The sequence below is a fragment of the Muntiacus reevesi genome, chromosome 4 (assembly GCF_963930625.1).
Source record: "Muntiacus reevesi chromosome 4, mMunRee1.1, whole genome shotgun sequence".
Taxonomy (NCBI): domain Eukaryota; kingdom Metazoa; phylum Chordata; class Mammalia; order Artiodactyla; family Cervidae; genus Muntiacus; species Muntiacus reevesi.
In genome coordinates, this window is record NC_089252.1 from 57712670 (window position 1) to 57732599 (window position 19930).

Sequence of the window (19930 nt, forward strand, 5' to 3'; positions counted from 1 at the left end):
TTTTTTAACAGACTAGTAAGGTAGAAATGATCAGAAATGAAGAAATTTTTGGTAGGAAGGTAAATGTCTAGTTTAAAGCCTGGGAATTTCTTCTATTTTTCTTTTATCCACTTTACTTGCCTTCCTAAAGTAGGAGAAAATAGAAAAAGAAAAGTTGAGAAGCCATCAGAGAAGACAGTGACATAAGTATAAAGGGAAATCATATAGATAAAAATTACAAGGTTATGGTGAAAGGAAGCTGCCGTATACAATGAAGACATATTGGCTCGACATTTTCCTGCCGCCCATATACTTACTGTCTGTCATTGTTCTCAGCCTGAGAGAACAGTTGTAGCTGACTTGGATAGACTAAGTAGAAACGTAAAGTCACTCTTCAATTTTCAGTTAAATAGACATATTTTAAGAAACAGCAGTGAGTAATTGCTTTTATAGTTGATATGAATTAAACATTCTGTTTTGGTTTTCCTTAAAGTTGGCTACTTTGAAACACCTATGGAAAACATGCTTTTTTTTCCATCAAGCTTTACTGGTTTTGAAGTCCTTGATAACCAGAAGTAAGAAAAAGAAACTTACCATTCTGACTTTCAGAGTCATTTTAAATGTACCTTCATTCTGAAAAGTGAAAAATCTTTTTCAAAATTTTGAATTATAAATCTATCATCAAATGAAACTATCATTAATTATTTATATATCGTTTTATAACAAATTACCCCAAAAGAAAGTGGTTTAAAGTAACACTTGTATTGCGATTTATGTGAGTCACTTCATCTGGGTCTCTTATAAAGCTGTAGTCAAGGTGTTGTCTGTGGCTGTAGTCACCTCAAGGCCCATGGGGGAAGGATTTGCGTCTGAACTCATTCACGTGGCTGGTCATTGGCGGGATTCAGTTTCTCATGGATCTTTGAACTGCAGGCCTTGGTTCCTCTTTCACTGATTTATAACCAGAAGTTGCCTTCAGTTTTTCTCCACATGATACCATTCAACATGGTAGTGTCTTCAGAGCATGCCAGCTGAGAAGGCAGAAAAGACCGTCTCACAAGATGGATGTCACAGGCCTTTGTAAGCTGATCTCATAAGGGACATCTCATCCCTTTGACCATTATTCTGTTTGTTAGAAGCAAATCATTGGGTCCAGTCTACACTCACCAAGATGGGATTACACATAGGCATGAATATCGGGAGACAGACCTCATTAGGAGTCATGTCAGAAGCTACCTACCACAGTTATCTTGGGTTCAATACCAAAAAAATCTCACTGAAGTATCATTTTACTAATACGGTATCATAATTTTTAATTACAGAAATCTGCTCAGTCATGTCCGACTCTTTGTGACCCCATGGACTGTAGCCTGCCAGGCTCCTTTGTCCATGGAATTTTCTAGGCAAGAATATTGGACTAGGTTGCCATTTCCTCTTCCAGGGGATGTTCCCAACCCAGGGATCGAACCCATGTCATTTGGGTCTGCTGCATTGGCAGGTGGATTCTTTACCACTGTGCCACCTGGGAAACTGAATTATAGGAATACTGGGAAAGTAATCATAGATTGATTTAGTGACTAGAAATTAAAATTCATTAGAAGTGGAAGCATTAAGGATAATCTCAGAATGTATTATATATATGGGAAGTTAATTTAGGAGATTCAGCTTTCCAGCAGTAGAGAATCTCTTCACAATATCTCTCAAATGGTGTTGCCGTTGCTGGAAGGACTAGTCTTAAGAAACTCACTCCCTTGGGGCAGCCTATCTGTTGGGAAAAGTCAACAGTCAAATTTGATCTTACAAAACTAGTTGTGCTCCATGGTGATTAGAGCTGACTCTTTAACCCTGAGTCCTGGTTGTGCTTTCTAAGGCAAATGCTAGTCTGCATCCATTCATTCTGTCTTTCAGGCAAGTGATACTGACGGGCCGCGCTTTCTAATGCAAATGCTAGTTGACATCCGTTCATTTTTGTCTTTCAGGCAAATGATACTGACAGGCTGTGTGGCGTTTGCACGTCATGTTGGACCCACACGTGTTGAAGCTGAACTTTTACCACAGTGTTGGGAACAGGTAAATAGCTATATTGGGTTTTCTCTAGCTGTTGTATTCTAGGTTATTGTAAATGCTCATGTTATCTTTTAAAAATGCTATTAGAAAATGTGTGGGATATAAATTATGCTACTATTTCTGTTGCCTAACCTGGTGGTTTAACAGTGCTTAAGAAACGTCTGGGATGTTTTGCTTTATTCTGAATCAAGTGAGATACAAAATGCAAAAAAAAATATAAAAAAACTAATGAGTTCAGGGAAAGCAAGAGGTTCCATGTATGTATAAGTAAGGGGGTAAATAATAGACATAGTATCTGTATATACTGTATACTTGTATATATTACAAATATATACAGAATATAAAGTGTAAACCTTTGATGTAAGAAGTCTGTGTATTTATAATTCAACTCACTATTTACTAACTACACTTCTGGTTTTATATTGAATGTTCCTGTCATCTCTAGAACTCAGGATCTTTGACTTTGTATACTTGACATTTAGGTCATTAAGTAACTCATTGTTCCATCTTAAAAAGATGGATTTCTTACATATGAAGACAGATTTCATGGCCTTATTTATACCTGCTCTGTCACTTGTTCTTAAGAAAAAATATTATTCTCCAGAATATTGCTAAAGTACATGGTCTTCAAGAATTCTCTTCCCACTTTCTTCAGATATTCATTTTTTTCTTTAAAATTTATAGAGTCATCTACTAATTTAGTAATCTAGAGACACTATTTGAAAGGGAACATTATATATATTCATATTATCTCTGACAGTCCCTATGTTACCTGTAGCTTGTAATGCACATAATTTAGGGTAAGACTCTAATCACTGAAAATCAAGTTAAGTTGGAAACAATATCCACAACTTTGATTTTACAGTTCTCTACAGTTCTATATATGTACATGTCTTTTTTTAATTGTTTTTCGATCTTCTTTTAAGCTTTATTGAGATTGTAATTCAGATAACATACAACTCACCTATTTAAAGTCTACAATTCAGTGGTTTTTAGTAGTCACAGAGATACACAGCCATCACTACAGTCAATTTTAGAACAGTTTTACCACCCACAAAAGAAGCCCCAACCCCTTAAATTGGTTCTTGTCTTTCAAGGTTGTTTTGGCAATTCTGAGTCCCTTTAATTTCTGCATAAATTTTAAGATCAACATGTCAATTTCTGCAAAAAAGCCAGCTGACATTGTAAGGATTGCCTTGAATCTGTAGATCAGTCTGAAGAATGTTGCCATTCCAATAGTGAACCTTTCAGTCCATGAATTTAAGATGTCTTTCCATTTATTTTGGCAGTGATGCGTGAATTTCTTCACCTAGAATCACTGTGAAGAGTAAAATCCAAGCTTTTTACTCCACTGGTAAAGAATCCATCTGCAATGCGGGAGACTTGGGCATGATCCCTGGGTTGGGAAGACCCCCTGAACAAGGGAAAGGCTACCCACTCCAGTATTCTGGCCTGGAGAATTCCATGGACTGTATAGTCCATGGGGTCTCAAAGAGTCGGACACGACTGAGCGACTTTCACTTCACTTCACTTCTCCGTTTATTTAGGTCTTTTTAAATTTTCTTTCAGTAATGTTTTATAGTCTTCAGAATATAATTTACATACTTTTAAAGTTTATTCCTCCTCAACATAATAAAAGCTATATATGACAAACCCACAGCAAGCATCACCCTCAATGGTGAAAAATTGAAAGCATTTCCCCTGAAATCAGGAACAAGACAAGGGTGCCCACTCTCACCACTACTATTCAACATAGTGTTGGAAGTTTTGGCCACAGCAATCAGAGCAGAAAAAGAAGTAAAAGGAATCCAGATAGGAAAAGAAGAAGTGAAACTCTCCTGTTTGCAGATGACATGATCCTCTACATAGAAAACCCCAAAGACTCTTCCAGAAAATTAGAAGAGCTAATCAATGAATATAGTAAAGTTGCAGGATATAAAATTAACACACAGAAATCCCTTGCATTCCTATATACTAACAATGAAAAAACAGAAAGAGAAATTAAGGAAACAATGCCATTCACCACTGCAACAAAAAGAATAAAATACTTAGGAGTATATCTACCTAAAGAAACAAAAGACCTATACATAGAAAACTATAAAACACTGATGAAAGAAATCAAAGAGGACACAAACAGGTGGAGAAACATACCGTGTTCATGGATTGGAAGAACCAGTATTGTCAAAATGGCTATTCTACCCAAAGCAATCTATAGATTCAATGCAATCCCTATCAAGCTACCAACGGTGTTTTTCACAGAACTAAAACAAATAATTTCACAATATGTATGGAAATATAAAAAACTTCGAATAGCCGAAGTAATCTTGAGAAAGACGAATGGAACTGGAGGAATCAACCTGCCTGACTTCAGACTCTACTACAAAGCCACAGTCATCAAGACAGTATGGTACTGGCACAAAGACAGAAATGTAGATCGATGGAACAGAATAGAAAGCCCAGAGATGAATCCACGAACCTATGGACACCTTATCTTCGACAAAGGAGGCAAGGATATACAATGGAAAAAAGACAACCTCTTTAACAAGTGGTGCTGGGAAAACTGGTCAACCACTTGTAAAAGAATGAAACTAGAACACTTTCTAACACCATACACAAAAATAAACTCAAAATGGATTAAAGATCTAAATGTACCAGAAACTATAAAACTCCTAGAGGAGAACATAGGCAAAACACTCTCCGACATAAATCACAGCAGGATCCCCTATGACCCACCTCCCAGAATATTGGAAATAAAAGCAAAAATAAACAAATGGGACCTAATGAAACTTAAAAGCTTTTAAAGTACTACAAAGGAAACTATAAGGAAGGTGAAAAGACAGCCCTCAGAATGGGAGAAAATAATAGCAAATGAAGAAACAGACAAAGGATTAATCTCAAAAATATACAAGCAACTCCTGAAGCTCAATTCCAGAAAAATAAATGACCCAATCAAAAAATGGGCCAAGGAACTAAACAGATATTTCTCCAAAGAAGACATAGAGATGGCTAACAAACACATGAAAAGATGCTCAACATCACTCATTATCAGAGAAATGCAAATCAAAACCACAATGAGGTACCATTACACGCCAGTCAGGATGGCTGCTATCCAAAAGTCTACAAGCAATAAATGCTGGAGAGGGTGTGGAGAAAAGGGAACCCTCTCACACTGCTGGTGGGAATGCAAACTAGTACAGCCACTATGGAAAACAGTGTGGAGATTTCTTAAAAAACTGGAAATAGAACTGCCATATGACCCAGCAATACCACTTCTGGGCATACACACCGAGGAAACCAGATCTGAAAGAGACACATGCACCCCAATGTTCATCGCAGCACTGTTTATAATAGCCAGGACATGGAAGCAGCCTAGATGCCCATCAGCAGATGAGTGGATAAGGAAGCTGTGGTACATATACACCATGGAATATTACTCAGCCGTTAAAAAGAATTCATTTGAATCAGTTCTAATGAGATGGATGAAACTGGAGCCCATTATACAGAGTGAAGTAAGCCAGAAAGATAAAGAACATTACAGCATACTAACACATATATATGGAATTTAGAAAGATGGTAATGATAGCCCTATATGCAAAACAGAAAAAGAGACACAGAAGTACAGAACAGACTTTTGAACTTGGTGGGAGAAGGTGAGGGTGGGATGTTTCAAAAGAACAGCATATATATTATCTATGGTGAAACAGGTCACCAGCCCGGGTGGGATGCATGAGACAAGTGCTCGGGCCTGGTGCACTGGGAGGACCCAGAGGAGTTGGGTGGAGAGGGATGTGGGGGGGGGATCGGGATGGGGAATACGTGTAACTCTATGGCTGATTCATATCAATGTATGACAAAACCCACTGAAATGTTGTGAAGTAATTAGCCTCCAACTAATAAAAAAAATAAATAAAGTGGTATAAAGTAAAAAAAATAAATAAAGTTTATTCCTGAGTATTTTATTCTTTTTAATACTATTGTGTAAATAGAATTTTCTGTATTTTTCTGGTTGTTCATTGAAAGTATGTAGAAATACTGTTGATTGTTGTATGTACATTTAATTTTGAGACTCATCCTGCTAGACTAAAGAAATGTGTGAGTTTATGTGTAACGTATTATGACACTCAAACCATTTTGTCTTGAGATTACTGTTTCTGGATTAAGTCTAACTCGGAGATCTCAGTTACCAACAACTCCTCCGCCACCTCTTTCTTCTGTAACCCGAATAAACATGGATATCAGGGATCTGTCAACCGCCTGCCTCCAGTTTGTTGCCCAGTAGATTGCTGCATAATTTCTTTTCTTAATTTTAGGCATCCAATACTTTAATGAATTATGTCACCTTTTCATATTGGAATATGAGAAAAGATATACTTCTTTTCCAGTCAAAGAAAGATTTATATTCTATGAAGAAGACATATGGGAACAAACCCCAGTATGTGTCATTTTTTTGTTTTTGTTATTTTTTGTTATGATTCAGTGTAGTCATTACAATAGTAAAACCCCATCATCTTGCATATGCAAGCAGGGATGAATTGACATCGCTTACTTTAAAAACAGTCATAACACCAGTCAGGAGCTTTGGTTAAATCATTGATGATTTGCAACTTAATCCTTGAGGAAAAAAAAGGAATGAAGGATCGTTCCTGGTACATATTGTAGGCCATATCAGTAAATATCTAAAAGCTGGACTTTCCAAATTTGAAAACATAATGATGTTCCTAGGGAAAGAAAAGGTTGCTTCTGACATCCTAAGGAAAGCTGTCTTGGGCAAACCCACAATCTCTAGACACCTTGCCGTATTTTTATCTTTGCTTTATCCTCTTTCTCTTCAACAGATAACCCCTGTGATCTCATTTTTTAGGCTCTCTCTGAGTCCCTTAATCCTGATCCAGGTATAGGTATCCTCAGAAGTAGAAAGAAAGAAGCTTTATTGCAATACTAACAGGATTTGTGGTGAAAAATAATTCTGTTTTGGAGGAAGGGAGGGTATGTTGTTTATGTTTGATTTATTTGTTTTTTACTCTAGATTAATCACAAATACCCAGAAAGAAGATTGCTTGTGGCAGAATCTTGTGGAGCGCTGGCACCTTACCTTCCTGTAAGAATTGTAATTTTTCTTAAAAAAAAAACCTTTTCCTTCTTTTTTTAGCAATAGAGAATCCTTTTTTTCAGGTGTCTTTTTATACGTTTTAATCCACATTCTGTCCTAACAAAGGAAGAAGATGAGCTGAATAAAGAAAGCTCACATTGATACCATGTGACATTGCAGACAGAGGGGAACATTAGCCGCTGATTTTACATGAGTGCAAATATATTAAACCTCGTCAGGAATTCTGAAGTTTGGTCGGAGGACCCTGGGGAGTTCCTTGATCCTTTGAAGAGGTCCATAAGATGAAAATTATTTTCATAATAATATTAAAACATTTTTTATCCTTTTCTCTGTGTTGACAGTTACAGTGTTGGTGCAAGCAAAATTTGTAATGGGCAACAGTGGCAGTGCGTTAGCGCTGATCAAAGCAGTGACACCCAGACAGACAGATAATGATCGTATTCTTCACTACAGGGCACTCACAGAAAGTCAACTTCACTTAAAAATAAACTTGGTGAATCAGTGAAATTATTAATTCTACTAAATTTTGACCCTAAGTATGCCTCTTTTTTAATAGTCTGTATAATCAGCTGGAAAATACTGATATTAAGCCCTTTTGCTGCATTCTGAACTATGATGGCTGTTGCAGAAAGAAAGTACTCAGATAGTTTGAGTTGTGAGCTGAACCAGCTGCTTTTCTCGTGGGACACCAATTTTACTTGATAGGTCACTGAAAAACAAGCTGTGATTATTCAAACTTGGTATGTGGCAGACATTTTCGTGAAGATAAGTGACATGGAGCCTTGCTTCAAGGAAAACAAGTAGACAGTTCATTGCCAATGATAAAATTAGAACTTCTAATGAGAATAAGAATTTTGGAAAACTTGTGTTCACCATTCAGAGCTTGACAGCGTCTTTTCTTATCAGAAGAGGCTATGAAGATACTTCTCCCTTTCTCAGTTATGTGTTTCTGTGAGGCCAGGTTTAAGAAAACTGTCAAGTTCTGAATGGTGAATGCAGAGCAGATAAGACGATCCTACCTGTCTTCTTTTAAGTCAGACGTCACTGAAATTTGCGACACAATGTAAAGCAACACTACTCCTCTCACTAGTTTTTTTGATTATAGTTATTTCCATTAAAGTTGCAATTTCATTAGTCATGTTAACCTTTAAGAAGTTGATTGGTTTTAATGCATTAATAATTTGAAATTTCTCATTTATAATTTCTGATATAATAAATGTCAGGAGATATTCCCCACCCAAACAAAAGCTGTTTGAGGTGCTCATTAGTTTCTAAATGGCCAAGGGCCTCCCACCAGGAAGAAGGCTGAGCACGCTGACCCGCTGTACTCCTGAGGTGTCTCCTGATGGGTCCAGGGCTTACAGGGGATGGAAGCCAGAGGTGACATCAAGAGTCATTTTCCTTTAAACAACGGTAATTTAAAGCAGAGCTTGGCAAAGTACAGTCTGGAGACCAAATGAAATCCACAGCCTGTTTTTATAAATAAAGTTTTATTGGCATGCAGCCACACCATTTCTTGTGACTTGTCTATGTCTGCTTCCATACTGCAACAGCAGAGTTGAGGAGTTGCAGCAGAGACTTTTTGGCCCAGTTTGCTGACCGCTGCCTGAAGGGTCATTTCCATAAGGCTGCTCTTTAAAAGGAGTACAGAGATTGAAACTGTGCAACAGTACCTGAGCTGTTCTTGTTGCGCTTACCGTTCCCTCACCTTCTTCAGTGTGAGCGTGAGTGAAGACTGAGAAACCCAAGAGTCAGACAGTTGTCTTTTTAGAAAGTAAAATGTATCTTTTCTTTTTATACAGAAAAATACAAAGAATAATTCAAGAATAATTCCTAGTCTCTAGTCCCAGAAATGTTGTTGCTGAAAATAAATTTTCAGACAGATGAAAATCAAAGACTTCCTTGACCCTAGTCACTCTCTCCAAACACAGACATCTATGGTTAATGGTTTTTAACAAATACTTAAGAAAATAAAAATTCGTGCATATGCAAGCTTACATTTTTATATCTTTAAAATTGTTCTTACTCAGAATTAATCACACGGTACAATGATCTATTTATCCCTTGTGTGGGAAACTATGCATTTTACATTTTCACATATTGTTAAAACCTCTGTATCTTGTTTCTCTTGACATGTGCATTTTTTTATTTTGACAGTGTTAAATTGCCAAGACATCACAGATTGTTCTCCTATTAGCAGTGCATGGAAGTTCTTATTTTCCCATGCTTCCACCAGGAACTGGGCATAAACTTTTTTTTTAGTGTTTTCCTATGTTTTCAGAGGAAATTATCTTATTGTGATAAATGTGTAGGTAGATATCCATGAGTAAGTCTGAGCATCCTATTATTTATTGTTCCAGGAGAGAGCTGAACACCACATGCTCTCAAAGAAGGAAGAAACCGTTCCACACTGCTCCTAGCACTAGAATTCCAAGCAGCATTAATAATGAGCTTAGTGTTTCCTGCGTGGATCTCCACTTGCCTCGTTACCCCACTGTAACTGGTAGCAGTAGAACCTCAGTGTAGTCATAACTCAGATGGCGTGACGCCTCCTAACTTGTCCCGTGGGTTTCCTTAGCATATGGAAACTGCCACAGTCCTTGATCACTGCAAAACAAATACCCAGCTGAGGTTTACTTACCTCTGTCCTATTGCCCGTTTAGATATCAACCAAAAAGTCCTTTTAATACACTCTTAAAGAAACGTTGGGAAGCAGTATTTAACCTAAAAGATAAATAAACAAGGCTGTACCAAAAGGTATATTCACCACCCTAAATTTGACGAAACTTTTGTATAACTACATATATTTTGTTTTTAAAAATCAAAACAAAACTAGATATTTTAAAATATCTTTCAGACCTTGCTCTGCATACCAAATCACACTAACTACAGAGTTACAGAAATGGTCATTTCCTTTCATTGTAACTGTTAAGTGTAAAGGTGACCTGAACAAGTTGAGGTTTAAAGAATTTTATAAATTGATCAGGTTACAGTAATGGTATAAAAAAGGAAAGGAAGGGCAAGAATATGAAAACAATGACACTTTATTCTAACCTCAGACATTAATTAGGCTGAATCCATGGGGTAAAAGTTGTATGAAACTTAAGACACAATAGCAGTTGACATTATATTTAATCGTAGCATCTGAAAATAGCCATGCAGTTTTGTAAGTGCTTTTAAAGTTTACTCTCATATTTTATCATTCTGTTTTTTTCTTTTTCCCTCAGTTCTTCGAAAAAAATAGCAACACCAGGATTTTAGTTTCTGTACTCCTACCCCAGGCAAACGTTTTGATTGCCACAGTGATTTTTGTAATCCCTCCTGTGGTTATGACCATCCGTGCTTCTCTGAGTTCCATAGGTAGTGATAGAAAGGATAGTCATTTTACACAGAAGAGTCTGTTTATGGCAGAGTGGTGACTGTTGGTTTGCCAAAAGCGCACTGTGAAAGTTTCAGGGATTGGCACATACGTAGTAAAAATACAGAAATATGCTGGGAGATGATTAATACCAAGTTCAGGGTAAATGTTATCTTTAGAGAGGAGAATTAGGGGAAGGGGGAGGGTGGAAGAGAGTCATGCACTTCAGCTGTGTCTATAATGTCTTCTGTGTTTCAGAAATGAGGACTTGAAGCAAACATAGCACCATGTTAATATATATTTAATCTGGATTGTGAATAAATGGATATCTGTCATTTTTTTCTATTCTTTTCTGCTGCTAGTATAAATAAATACTAAAACATGTTCTTGTTTATTTCAGAAAGAGATCCGTAGCTCGTTGGTTCTTTCAATGTTGCAACAAATGTTAATGGAAGATAAGGCAGATTTGGTAAGAGAAGCTGTGATCAAAAGCCTTGGTATCATTATGGGATACATTGATGACCCAGACAAATATCAGCAGGTATGCTTTTCAGAATAAATCCCATCTATTCCATTATAAAATTCCAAATGGTGTAATATCCCAAATCTCTGATTCAGATACTCCATAATCTATAGTAGGGATGGCAAATGTGTCAACTTGAACAAGTTAAAGTTGGCTGCCTGGTTTCAATTCTGCAATTTCAAGGAGAAAATGCTTTGATTCATTTATAGTATCTGCCACAGCTTTGTGGCAGGAAATTGGCCACAAGCATGCCATTTTCCCTCTGGTTTCCCCCTCAGTGGATACATGATCTTTTTCTTTAAAGAAATTGGGGAAGGCAGGCTTATGAATGTTTTCTTTCTTGCTTCAAATGTCTTCTAAATGTATTGGAATGTATGTTTATTACATTTTATTGTATTTTTGAGGCTTCTGTTTTGTTTTAAATCTGCGTTGTGTCTGTTTCCTTTTGGCAGGGTTTTGAACTGTTGCTGTCAGCCTTGGGTGATCCCTCAGAAAGAGTCGTTAGTGCCACACATCAAGTATTTTTACCAGCCTATGCCGCGTGGACTACAGAACTTGGAAATTTACAGTCTCACCTTCTACCCACATTGCTGAACAAGATTGAAAAACTTCTCAGGGTAAACGCTTCCTTTATTTATACAATTAATTGAAGTTTTAAAGGTGTGTTTTAAGGCATCTTGAAAGAATGTTGGGGAAGCAAAGATAGAAAGTATCACTTTGCTGAACATTCTAATTAATTACCCATTAAAGATTCTATTGGTCTGGAGCCAAGAGAGATTTGAGGAAGTTTTACTTGATTGAAGCTGAGGAGAAAGGGCGCATGTGACTTTGTTAGCTAAAATAGCACCTTTGTGGCACCTATTCTGACACTGTTCCCAAACCGCTGCCTCTTCCTAACCTCTTCTGAATACTTAAATACTTTAGATAAAGTATCAGCTTCTGTCCCCAGAATGCAGAGATAACTTAAAATATGAGTCTTCAAAGCTTTCTTGTTTACACAATGTCAAAATGTTTTAACTTTATTTCACTGCATTTGTTCATGCCCTCACTCTTTAAAATGAATTTTCTTTTCTTTAAAATGAATTTTCCATTCTTCCTAAGAACAGAAGAAAAGTCGATACAATGAAACTAATTTTTGTACTAAAAGTCTCAGTGTCTAGGAGAAAAACTAACATTTCTTTGTGTGTATTATGTACACATTATGTACCATGTTTTATAAATAAAATCTATTATTTCATTCTTAGAACTCTTTGAATTATATTTTGGTCTTTTGGTGTGGAAACTGCTTAACTTACCACAACTGTCAAATAACAGGACAAGGATCAGATATCAGCCTCTGAAATTACACTGTTGCCCTTTCTACCCCCAAATTTTAAGAATCTTTATAAGACTTTTAACATAAAGTATTTTAACATATGTATATATATACTACCCTGTGTATAGTCTTACATGTATATATGTGCATTTATTTAATTTAAAAATAGACAGCCAGACTGAAGCACTTCTTTTTATGAAACCTAGGGAGTTTTTCTCAAGTTTTGTTTTTTGTTTTTTTAATATTTTCATCCCTTCTCTCTGAGAATGATCCATACCGGGTTTTTTTTGTTCCATTCCATAACACAGCTAGTTCCACATTGCTGCTAAACATAGCTGCAGTATTCAGCATGGGTAATATTCCATAAAGAAATTAACTAATTTAGAACTTGATAGTAAGAAAACCTAACATACCTGGTATTTCTGACACAGTTGTTATTTATAATATAATGAGATCCCAAGTGGATTTGAGCAGCATTAAATGCTTTTACCTCTAGTGATTCTATTTTTCACTTTAATACTTGGTTTCTGTGTACCATAGTGGTCATTTTACTCTTTTTGGTTGTTGTTTCTATTATCTCTTTCTTTTGTTTCCTTTTGAAATTTCTTCTGCATTTTACAGTGAATTATTTTAAAGTGCGTTAAATACTGGCAAATATAATTGTCATCAAATCTATGAAAGGAGTTCGGAAGTAGAGAAAATAATAAGTGCCACTGCTGGTTTAACAGTTGAGCATTTAAAATGATTCCTTTGATCACTTTAATATCTTTAACCTGACTTCTAAAATTTCAAAAGTTAAGACCCTCTTAAAAGAAAAAACCTGTGAAAGAAGTTCCATACAAATGAAATGACTGATGTTCACCCTGAAGATTTCCGTACAAAAGATTCTATCACTTGTCCACAGTGCCTTGGGAAAGTTAAAACATTAGCTGTGCCCAACCAGTGCAGCCCCATGAACTGCAGCCCACCAGGCTCCTTTGTCCATGGAATTTTCCAGGCTAGAATACTGGAGTGGGTTGCCTTTTCGTCCTCCAGGGGATCTTCCTGATCCAGGGATCGACCCAGGATCTCCTTCACTGCAGGCAGATTCTTTACCTTCTCAGCCACCAGGGAAGCCCCCACAGTGATTTAGCTCTTCATATTTTCACATACTCAGAGAAATTGAGAAAAGATTCTTGGTCATCTCCATTAGGTTTACTGTGAGGCTAACACACATGTCCTTAAATATTTTATTGTTTGCCGCCGAAAGGAAGAGCATCATAAATGCATGCTCTCAGGAGACTAATTAGCTTCCACCTGCTTATGTTTCAGGAAGGCGATCGCGGGCTGGATGAACATAAGCTGCACATGTATCTGTCTGCCTTGCAGTCCCTGATCCCGTCTCTCTTTGCATTAGTGCTACAGAACGCACCCTTCTCCAGCAAAGCCAAGCTTCATGGTGATGTGCCACAGATAGAAGGTATTGAGCTTAAATTATGGAAGGGAGATGTAGAACATTGACAGCTTAGCTTCCCACAGAATTGTTTTTGATTAAAATTGTAAAGTCACTTTGTTTTAGTTGCTAAATCATGTCCAGCTCTTTGCAGCCCCGAGGACTGTAGCCCACGAGGCTCTTCCGTCCATGGGACTTCCTGGGCAAGATTACTGGAGTGGGTTGCCATTTCCTTCTCCACAAGTCACTGTATGACAGCATAATTACTAAAATGTGTTATATGTGTGGGACCACGTGGTCAGAGAGTGTATGATACCTAAGGGGAGCTACATGGCTTCATCATTTACGGATAAGCCTCATGGTGTTATTTTACAATATTTATTCTTCCTCTCCATTCTTAATCTAGAGCCTTTTTGTGGCCTTTTTTTTTTTTCAGTGTGGTAAGTCAGAAGTGTTTTCTTTTATTAACAGAGCTGAATTAATAGTTACCAGGCCAGTTCGTGAAGCTTTTCATTTTCATTTTCTTTGTAATTTTTTTCTTCCTCAGCTATTTTGTGTTATTTTCAGTAGGGGAAAGAAAGTGTAATTGCTATTTCCTGCTGTGTCCTTGATAGGAATATAAGCATATGCAGCACAGTTTTTTTTTCCCCTCCAGAAAAAAGAATATGATTTATTTTCAGGAATAAAGAAATTGATAGCAAAAGCCATTATTTTCTTAGCTCAGAGTCCAGCTAACCAGTAAGTGACCTTTGATCCATGGCACGTGGTAGCCCCACAGCACCCAACCCCCAGGATAAATGGCTATAGACAAACTATTAGTAGGTATGAGATTTTCAGATTTATGAAATTATTCATATCTCTTCTGGGCTTCTAATAAACAGGAGTATAAAAGCAAGTGTTACAATTTCCATATAAAGTAAACCGGGCCACCTGTAATCTCTGGGATATGAAGCAGTATATCCAACAATGTGTGAAGCATCGCATAAAAATGGCATATACTGTAAGAATGCCAGTTTTACTTGGAAAATTGAGAATGGATAGGGTAGAGTTAGTTTAATATTTTTTAATTATAATTACTGAGGAGAATGAAACTTCAGACTTAATGATAAACGACAAAGTGCTCACAGCTGGCCACTTTAGTTTTACCCCTTCACTCACTAAGGCACTTCAGCTGCCGAGGGACTTTCTAATTCTCTTTTTCTTTCTATCTCACTGCATTATTCTGCTACATCCACCATAACAAAGTAATAGAAACGTAGTGCTTTAGCATCAGACGCTTGTTGTCGCGCAGTTCTGAAGGCGAGAGGTCTAAGATCAGATGTCAGCAGGGTTGGCTCCTTCTGAAGGCTCTGAGGGGAAAGCTCTTTCCTGCCTGTCCCCTAGCTTCCGGTGGCTTGCTGGCGATCTCTGGTACTCTGGCTTGTAAATGCATCCCCCAATCTCTGCCTTCATCTTCACATTCTGTTCTGTGTGTGTGTGTGCGCATGCATGTCTCTGTGCCCAAACTTCCCCTTATTATGAGATCAGTTATATTGCATCGAAAGTCCACGCTGTTCCAGTGTGACTTCATCTTATCTAATTATATCTGCAACAGTACTGTTTCCAGATAAGATCATATTCTGAGGTCCTAGGGGTTAGGATTTCAACATACAAATTTTTAAGGGAGACACAGTTCACCCCATAGCATTCACTATCATTCATTTACTTAGCAAATAATTCTTCAGTGTCGCCTATGGCCAAGCACAGGCTAGAGATTAGACAGAAAATTTTCAAAACTACTTCACCATTCTGAACAGATGTTTATATGACCTTTCCTTGTGATTATGTCTTTATCATGTCAAAAATAATCTTAAGTTCTCACTGACTTAATTTGACCTTCTGACTTTTAGCTATAATTGTTAATGTTGTTATACTCACATGTAGGTTATAATACATTTACTATAAATGAGGAAATATATCCATATTTAGGGTCTGTCTATATAGCTGTGTCTATATGTCTGTCTATATGCACATCTATATAATTTGGGATAGTTTATTACAAGTGAAGATGTATTTGTTTTTCGCTTAAATAATGAAAATTCCACAACACTAGCTAATATTTATGCAAGGTACTATTTTGAACACTTCAGATGCACTCACGAATAAAACAGACAAAAGTCTCTGCCATCATAGAGCTGACATTTTGGTGGGAAGGAAATACATTAAAGAATCATAGCAGCTGTTATTTTGCTGAATTTGGATAATTTTGGTAATTTTTATACAATAAAATGCTAGCTTTTTGCCAGTCTATTGAAATGGCATTCTGAGGACTTTTCTGTATGTTCACAAGTTAGATGCTTAAATTTTTAAAAAGCCTTTTAAATAGAATAATACTTTGAAGTTCCTAAGCCTCAAACTTATCGTTCCGACTACTTATCTTTTACAACTGAGTTGTCCATGGTGTATTAGCTGCTCAGTCATGTCCGACTCTTTGCGACCCCATGGACTGTAGCCCGCCAGATTCCTCTGTCCATGGAATTCTTCAGGCAAGAATACTGGAGTGCATAGCCATTCCCTTCTCCAGGGAATCTTCTCAACCCAGGAATCGAACTCCAGTCTCCTGCATTGCAGGCGGATTCTTTACCATCCAGATGCATTTACCATTCGGAGAGCCCCCAGGGAACCCCTGAGTTATCCAAGTAATTGCTTATTTCTTGTTTTGCTTCTGTTGGACGTCGCTTTAAATCTTTGGACCTCACTTTTCCTATAATAAATCTTAACATTATCTATTTTACTCTTAACTCTTCCACTGTTTTTCAGTAATTTGTCATATTTCTGAAGGAATAATATGCATTCCATTGTAGTATCACAGATTGTGACCACTATGATATAATCCTATTTGAAATGATCAGATGTGCTTCGACATGATATAGAAATATGAGGTACCACTATCCCTCACTGTCCAAACCTGTTTGATTCCTAGATTGAGATGATGATGATTCATGCAGAAATCTCAGAGAGTATGGGATACCATTTTACCTAAATTCATTTATTTGTTTGTGTGTTATGATAGCAAGTAGAGACTTTTAACTAACAAGGGACAATCTTTATCTGTACTTAAGATATTGTTAAATACCTTAGGAAGCATAGGAAGACTATACCATCTTAATTTTGTCTTTCAGCATTTTAAAAGTTATTTCATGTTTTCGTAAGTTTAATGATTATCATTAAGCCATTCATACGCTTTGAGAAAATGCTGCATCTTTCATTGCGTCTTTTTAGAGTGTTAACCTCTATGCAGGAGCTGTTGGACCACTAGGAATTTCTCTTCAACAGTTAGGGAGCTGTTGGTAGCATTCGTCACTTAAGAGCCAGCTAAGACCTGGAATCTAATTGTGATCTGTAGGATCATAAATTTTATTGATATGTTCAAATTTGAAAATATGCTAATGTATATTTGATATTTATTTACACAATTTTAAAAGTCATTTTTTCAGTTTTCCCCCAAAACTTTTAAAGTTTGTATTTATAATAATTTTTAAATTATTATTACATATAGCTTTATCTTACTGGTCACTGCTTTTAACACTTTATATTAACTTAATGTTTATCAAATTATGGAAAACTTTCTAAATACGGCATTTAATATTGGAGATTAAATACTTAAGAACCCTGTTCAGCTCAAGCTTTAGTATATTTTAGGTTATTCTCTGGTATTAAATAATATTTCCCTGCTGTCAACCTATTAGTTTTTTACTCCATGAAGGAAATATCTTATTATAGTTATTATTTATTGACATAAGCAGTCTGGTGGATTTATAAGTATCTTTTTTTTTAAAACCAAATTCAAATCCATATTTTAACTGAGATCTTATTTTGGAGCAAATTTTAAATTAAATAAAGTTTTGCTTTTTACTGGCAAACTCTTTCATTTCGTATTCGTTTACTAGATATTTAGTCTCATAAAATCTTAATTTTTTGAGATTTGTTAAATTTGTTCATATGCAAGAGAAATTTACAGTCGAGCCTTAAACAACAGGAGTTTGAGGTGTACACATCCACTTATATATGGATAGTTTTCCGTAGTTAATATTGTAGTGTTGCCTGGTCCGTGGTTGGTTGAATTTGTGGGTGTGGAGGAATCTCTGACACAAAGTTAGACAGTTTAACCCCTGACTGTGCAGGGATCAACTACATTTCACTTTCTTCTAAAAGTGATTTAATGTATTTTAGTTTTATATTTGAAGTCTAGAATATGCTAAATAGATTATTAGGAGGCAGAACCTTACTTTTCTTTTGATAAGATAGTTAACTTTCCAAACCGCCATTTTCTACATGACTTATTTCGCTCCTTTTTTTTGTAGTGACTAGGTTCCCTCGGCCTGTGTCACCTCTTCAAGATGTATCTACTATCATTGGAAGTCGTGAGCAGCTGGCACTGCTGCTACAGCTTTATGACTACCAGCTGGAACACGAGGGTACAACCGGCTGGGAGAGTTTACTGTGGGTTGTCAATCAGTTGTAAGTTACCACCTCCGCGTTCATTTGGTACATCTCAGCTACTTGAATGGAAGACAGCTCACGATATTTAGCCTGGGAACTGAGGGACAAAATATAGCAAAATATATTTTTAAAAATAACAAAACATAACTTGGCGTCACCTGTGGTAACTGTCTTCAGGAGAGAAGATTTATACCTGTAGACATATAGTTGCTTATCTGTGCTTATCTGCATCTGTATTACTGCAGAAAGACCTGCCTGCTCCCCTATTATCTAAAAGTGGTGGCAGATTGCAAACTATATCCAGACTTCTCATTTTTGAGGCTAAACTATATGGTGTCATGTTAGCCAAGCTTTTGTATGAAGTATCACCTCCATTGACTTAAGTCTTATTAACACCACACTTAGAACTCTGCCATTAAGTTTCCATATATTTCATGACAGTCTCTTAAAATTTAAGAAGTTTACAGAATATAAGATTAAGACTTTTTCAAAGGGTCCCAAACAACTGGCTGTTTTCTAATTTTACTGGCTGTGAAAAGCAGAAGAGATTGTTAGATTTGGATTGTTTCAGAAATTGGCAAGGAAACAGTAATTTATTTGTATCCCCTGTCTACTTTCCTTTCTTTCTTATTCAGGTTACCACAGCTTATAGAAATAGTTGGCAAAATTAATGTTACTTCAACTGCCTGTGTCCATGAATTCTCCAGATTTTTCTGGCGCCTTTGCCGGACATTTGGCAAAATTTTTACAAACACTAAGGTAAAAACTTGGATTTCATATTTTCTTATATGCAAGACATATTAAGATGTATGTGTTAATTAATGGTATGGGAGAGTAAGTAAAAGCAGGAGCCCTTCCTTTATTCTAATTATCTTTTAATATCTTAGAAAGCTATGATAATAAAAGAAAATTCTGGTCTGTAATATTCTTATCTTTATTGACTTTCAGAAAATGATTTAGCCAAATTTAGTCTGTATCCACATTTAAATATAAGGTCTGCTCACTGTGGATGTCTCAGAGCTTTCCAGCAGAGAAAGTATCAGCTAGGGGACTCCACTGCAATTCTTTGAATGTGCTTCTTGTACTGAATCTACCACAGATTCAGGAAGCCCCCATTTCCTCTATATGCTTTGGTCAGAACTTCAGGTGATTGTGGGCGTCCCTGATAGCTCAGTCGGTAAAGAATCCACCTGCGATACAGGAGACCCCAGTTCGATTCCTGGGTCGGGAAGATCTGCTGGAGAAGGGATAGGCTCCCCACTCCAGTATTCTTGGACTTCCCTTGTGGCTCAGCTGGTAGAGAATCCACCTGCAGTGCAGCAGATCTGGGTTCGATACCTGGGTTGGGAAGATCCCCTGGAGAAGAGAAAGGCTACCCACTCCAGTATTCTGGCCTGGAGAATCCCATGGACTCTATAGTCTATGGGGTCACAAAGAGTCGGACACAACTGAGCAACTCTGACTTTCACTCAGGTGATTATAGAAACAAAGCAGCTTATGTAGAATACTTGCTACAAGACAGGAGCTCTTGGAATAGAATGGACGCTTGAGATAAATGCTGCATATTTCAATCACTGTCACATTTGCCTAATCAGGTTATTTTGTTGTTTAACTATTAAAATTGGAAAGTGCTAAGGTCCTACTTTGTCCTTTAATCCTGTTAA

General features: G+C 36.8%; 1 protein-coding gene and 1 non-coding gene across 5 annotated transcripts in view; both read left to right on the forward strand.

Annotated features, from left to right (window-relative positions):
* The window catches only part of RELCH (RAB11 binding and LisH domain, coiled-coil and HEAT repeat containing), a 112551-nt gene that overhangs the window by 55560 nt on the left and 37061 nt on the right, over positions 1-19930 (forward strand). For all 4 annotated transcript variants that reach the window (XR_010662937.1, XM_065932857.1, XM_065932859.1 and 1 more), the window contains exons 12-18: positions 1959-2049; positions 7073-7144; positions 10915-11055; positions 11490-11654; positions 13664-13811; positions 18128-18284; positions 18902-19025. Coding sequence is in view for 3 of the 4 variants with exons in the window: in XM_065932857.1 (XP_065788929.1) it covers positions 1959-2049; positions 7073-7144; positions 10915-11055; positions 11490-11654; positions 13664-13811; positions 18128-18284; positions 18902-19025 (898 nt within the window). In the remaining variant the exon portion in view is untranslated. The remainder of the gene's footprint in view (positions 1-1958; positions 2050-7072; positions 7145-10914; positions 11056-11489; positions 11655-13663; positions 13812-18127; positions 18285-18901; positions 19026-19930) is intronic.
* On the forward strand, positions 3330-3398 carry LOC136168079 (small nucleolar RNA SNORD36). The gene has a single exon (XR_010663233.1). It is a non-coding gene; the product is annotated as a small nucleolar RNA SNORD36 (small nucleolar RNA).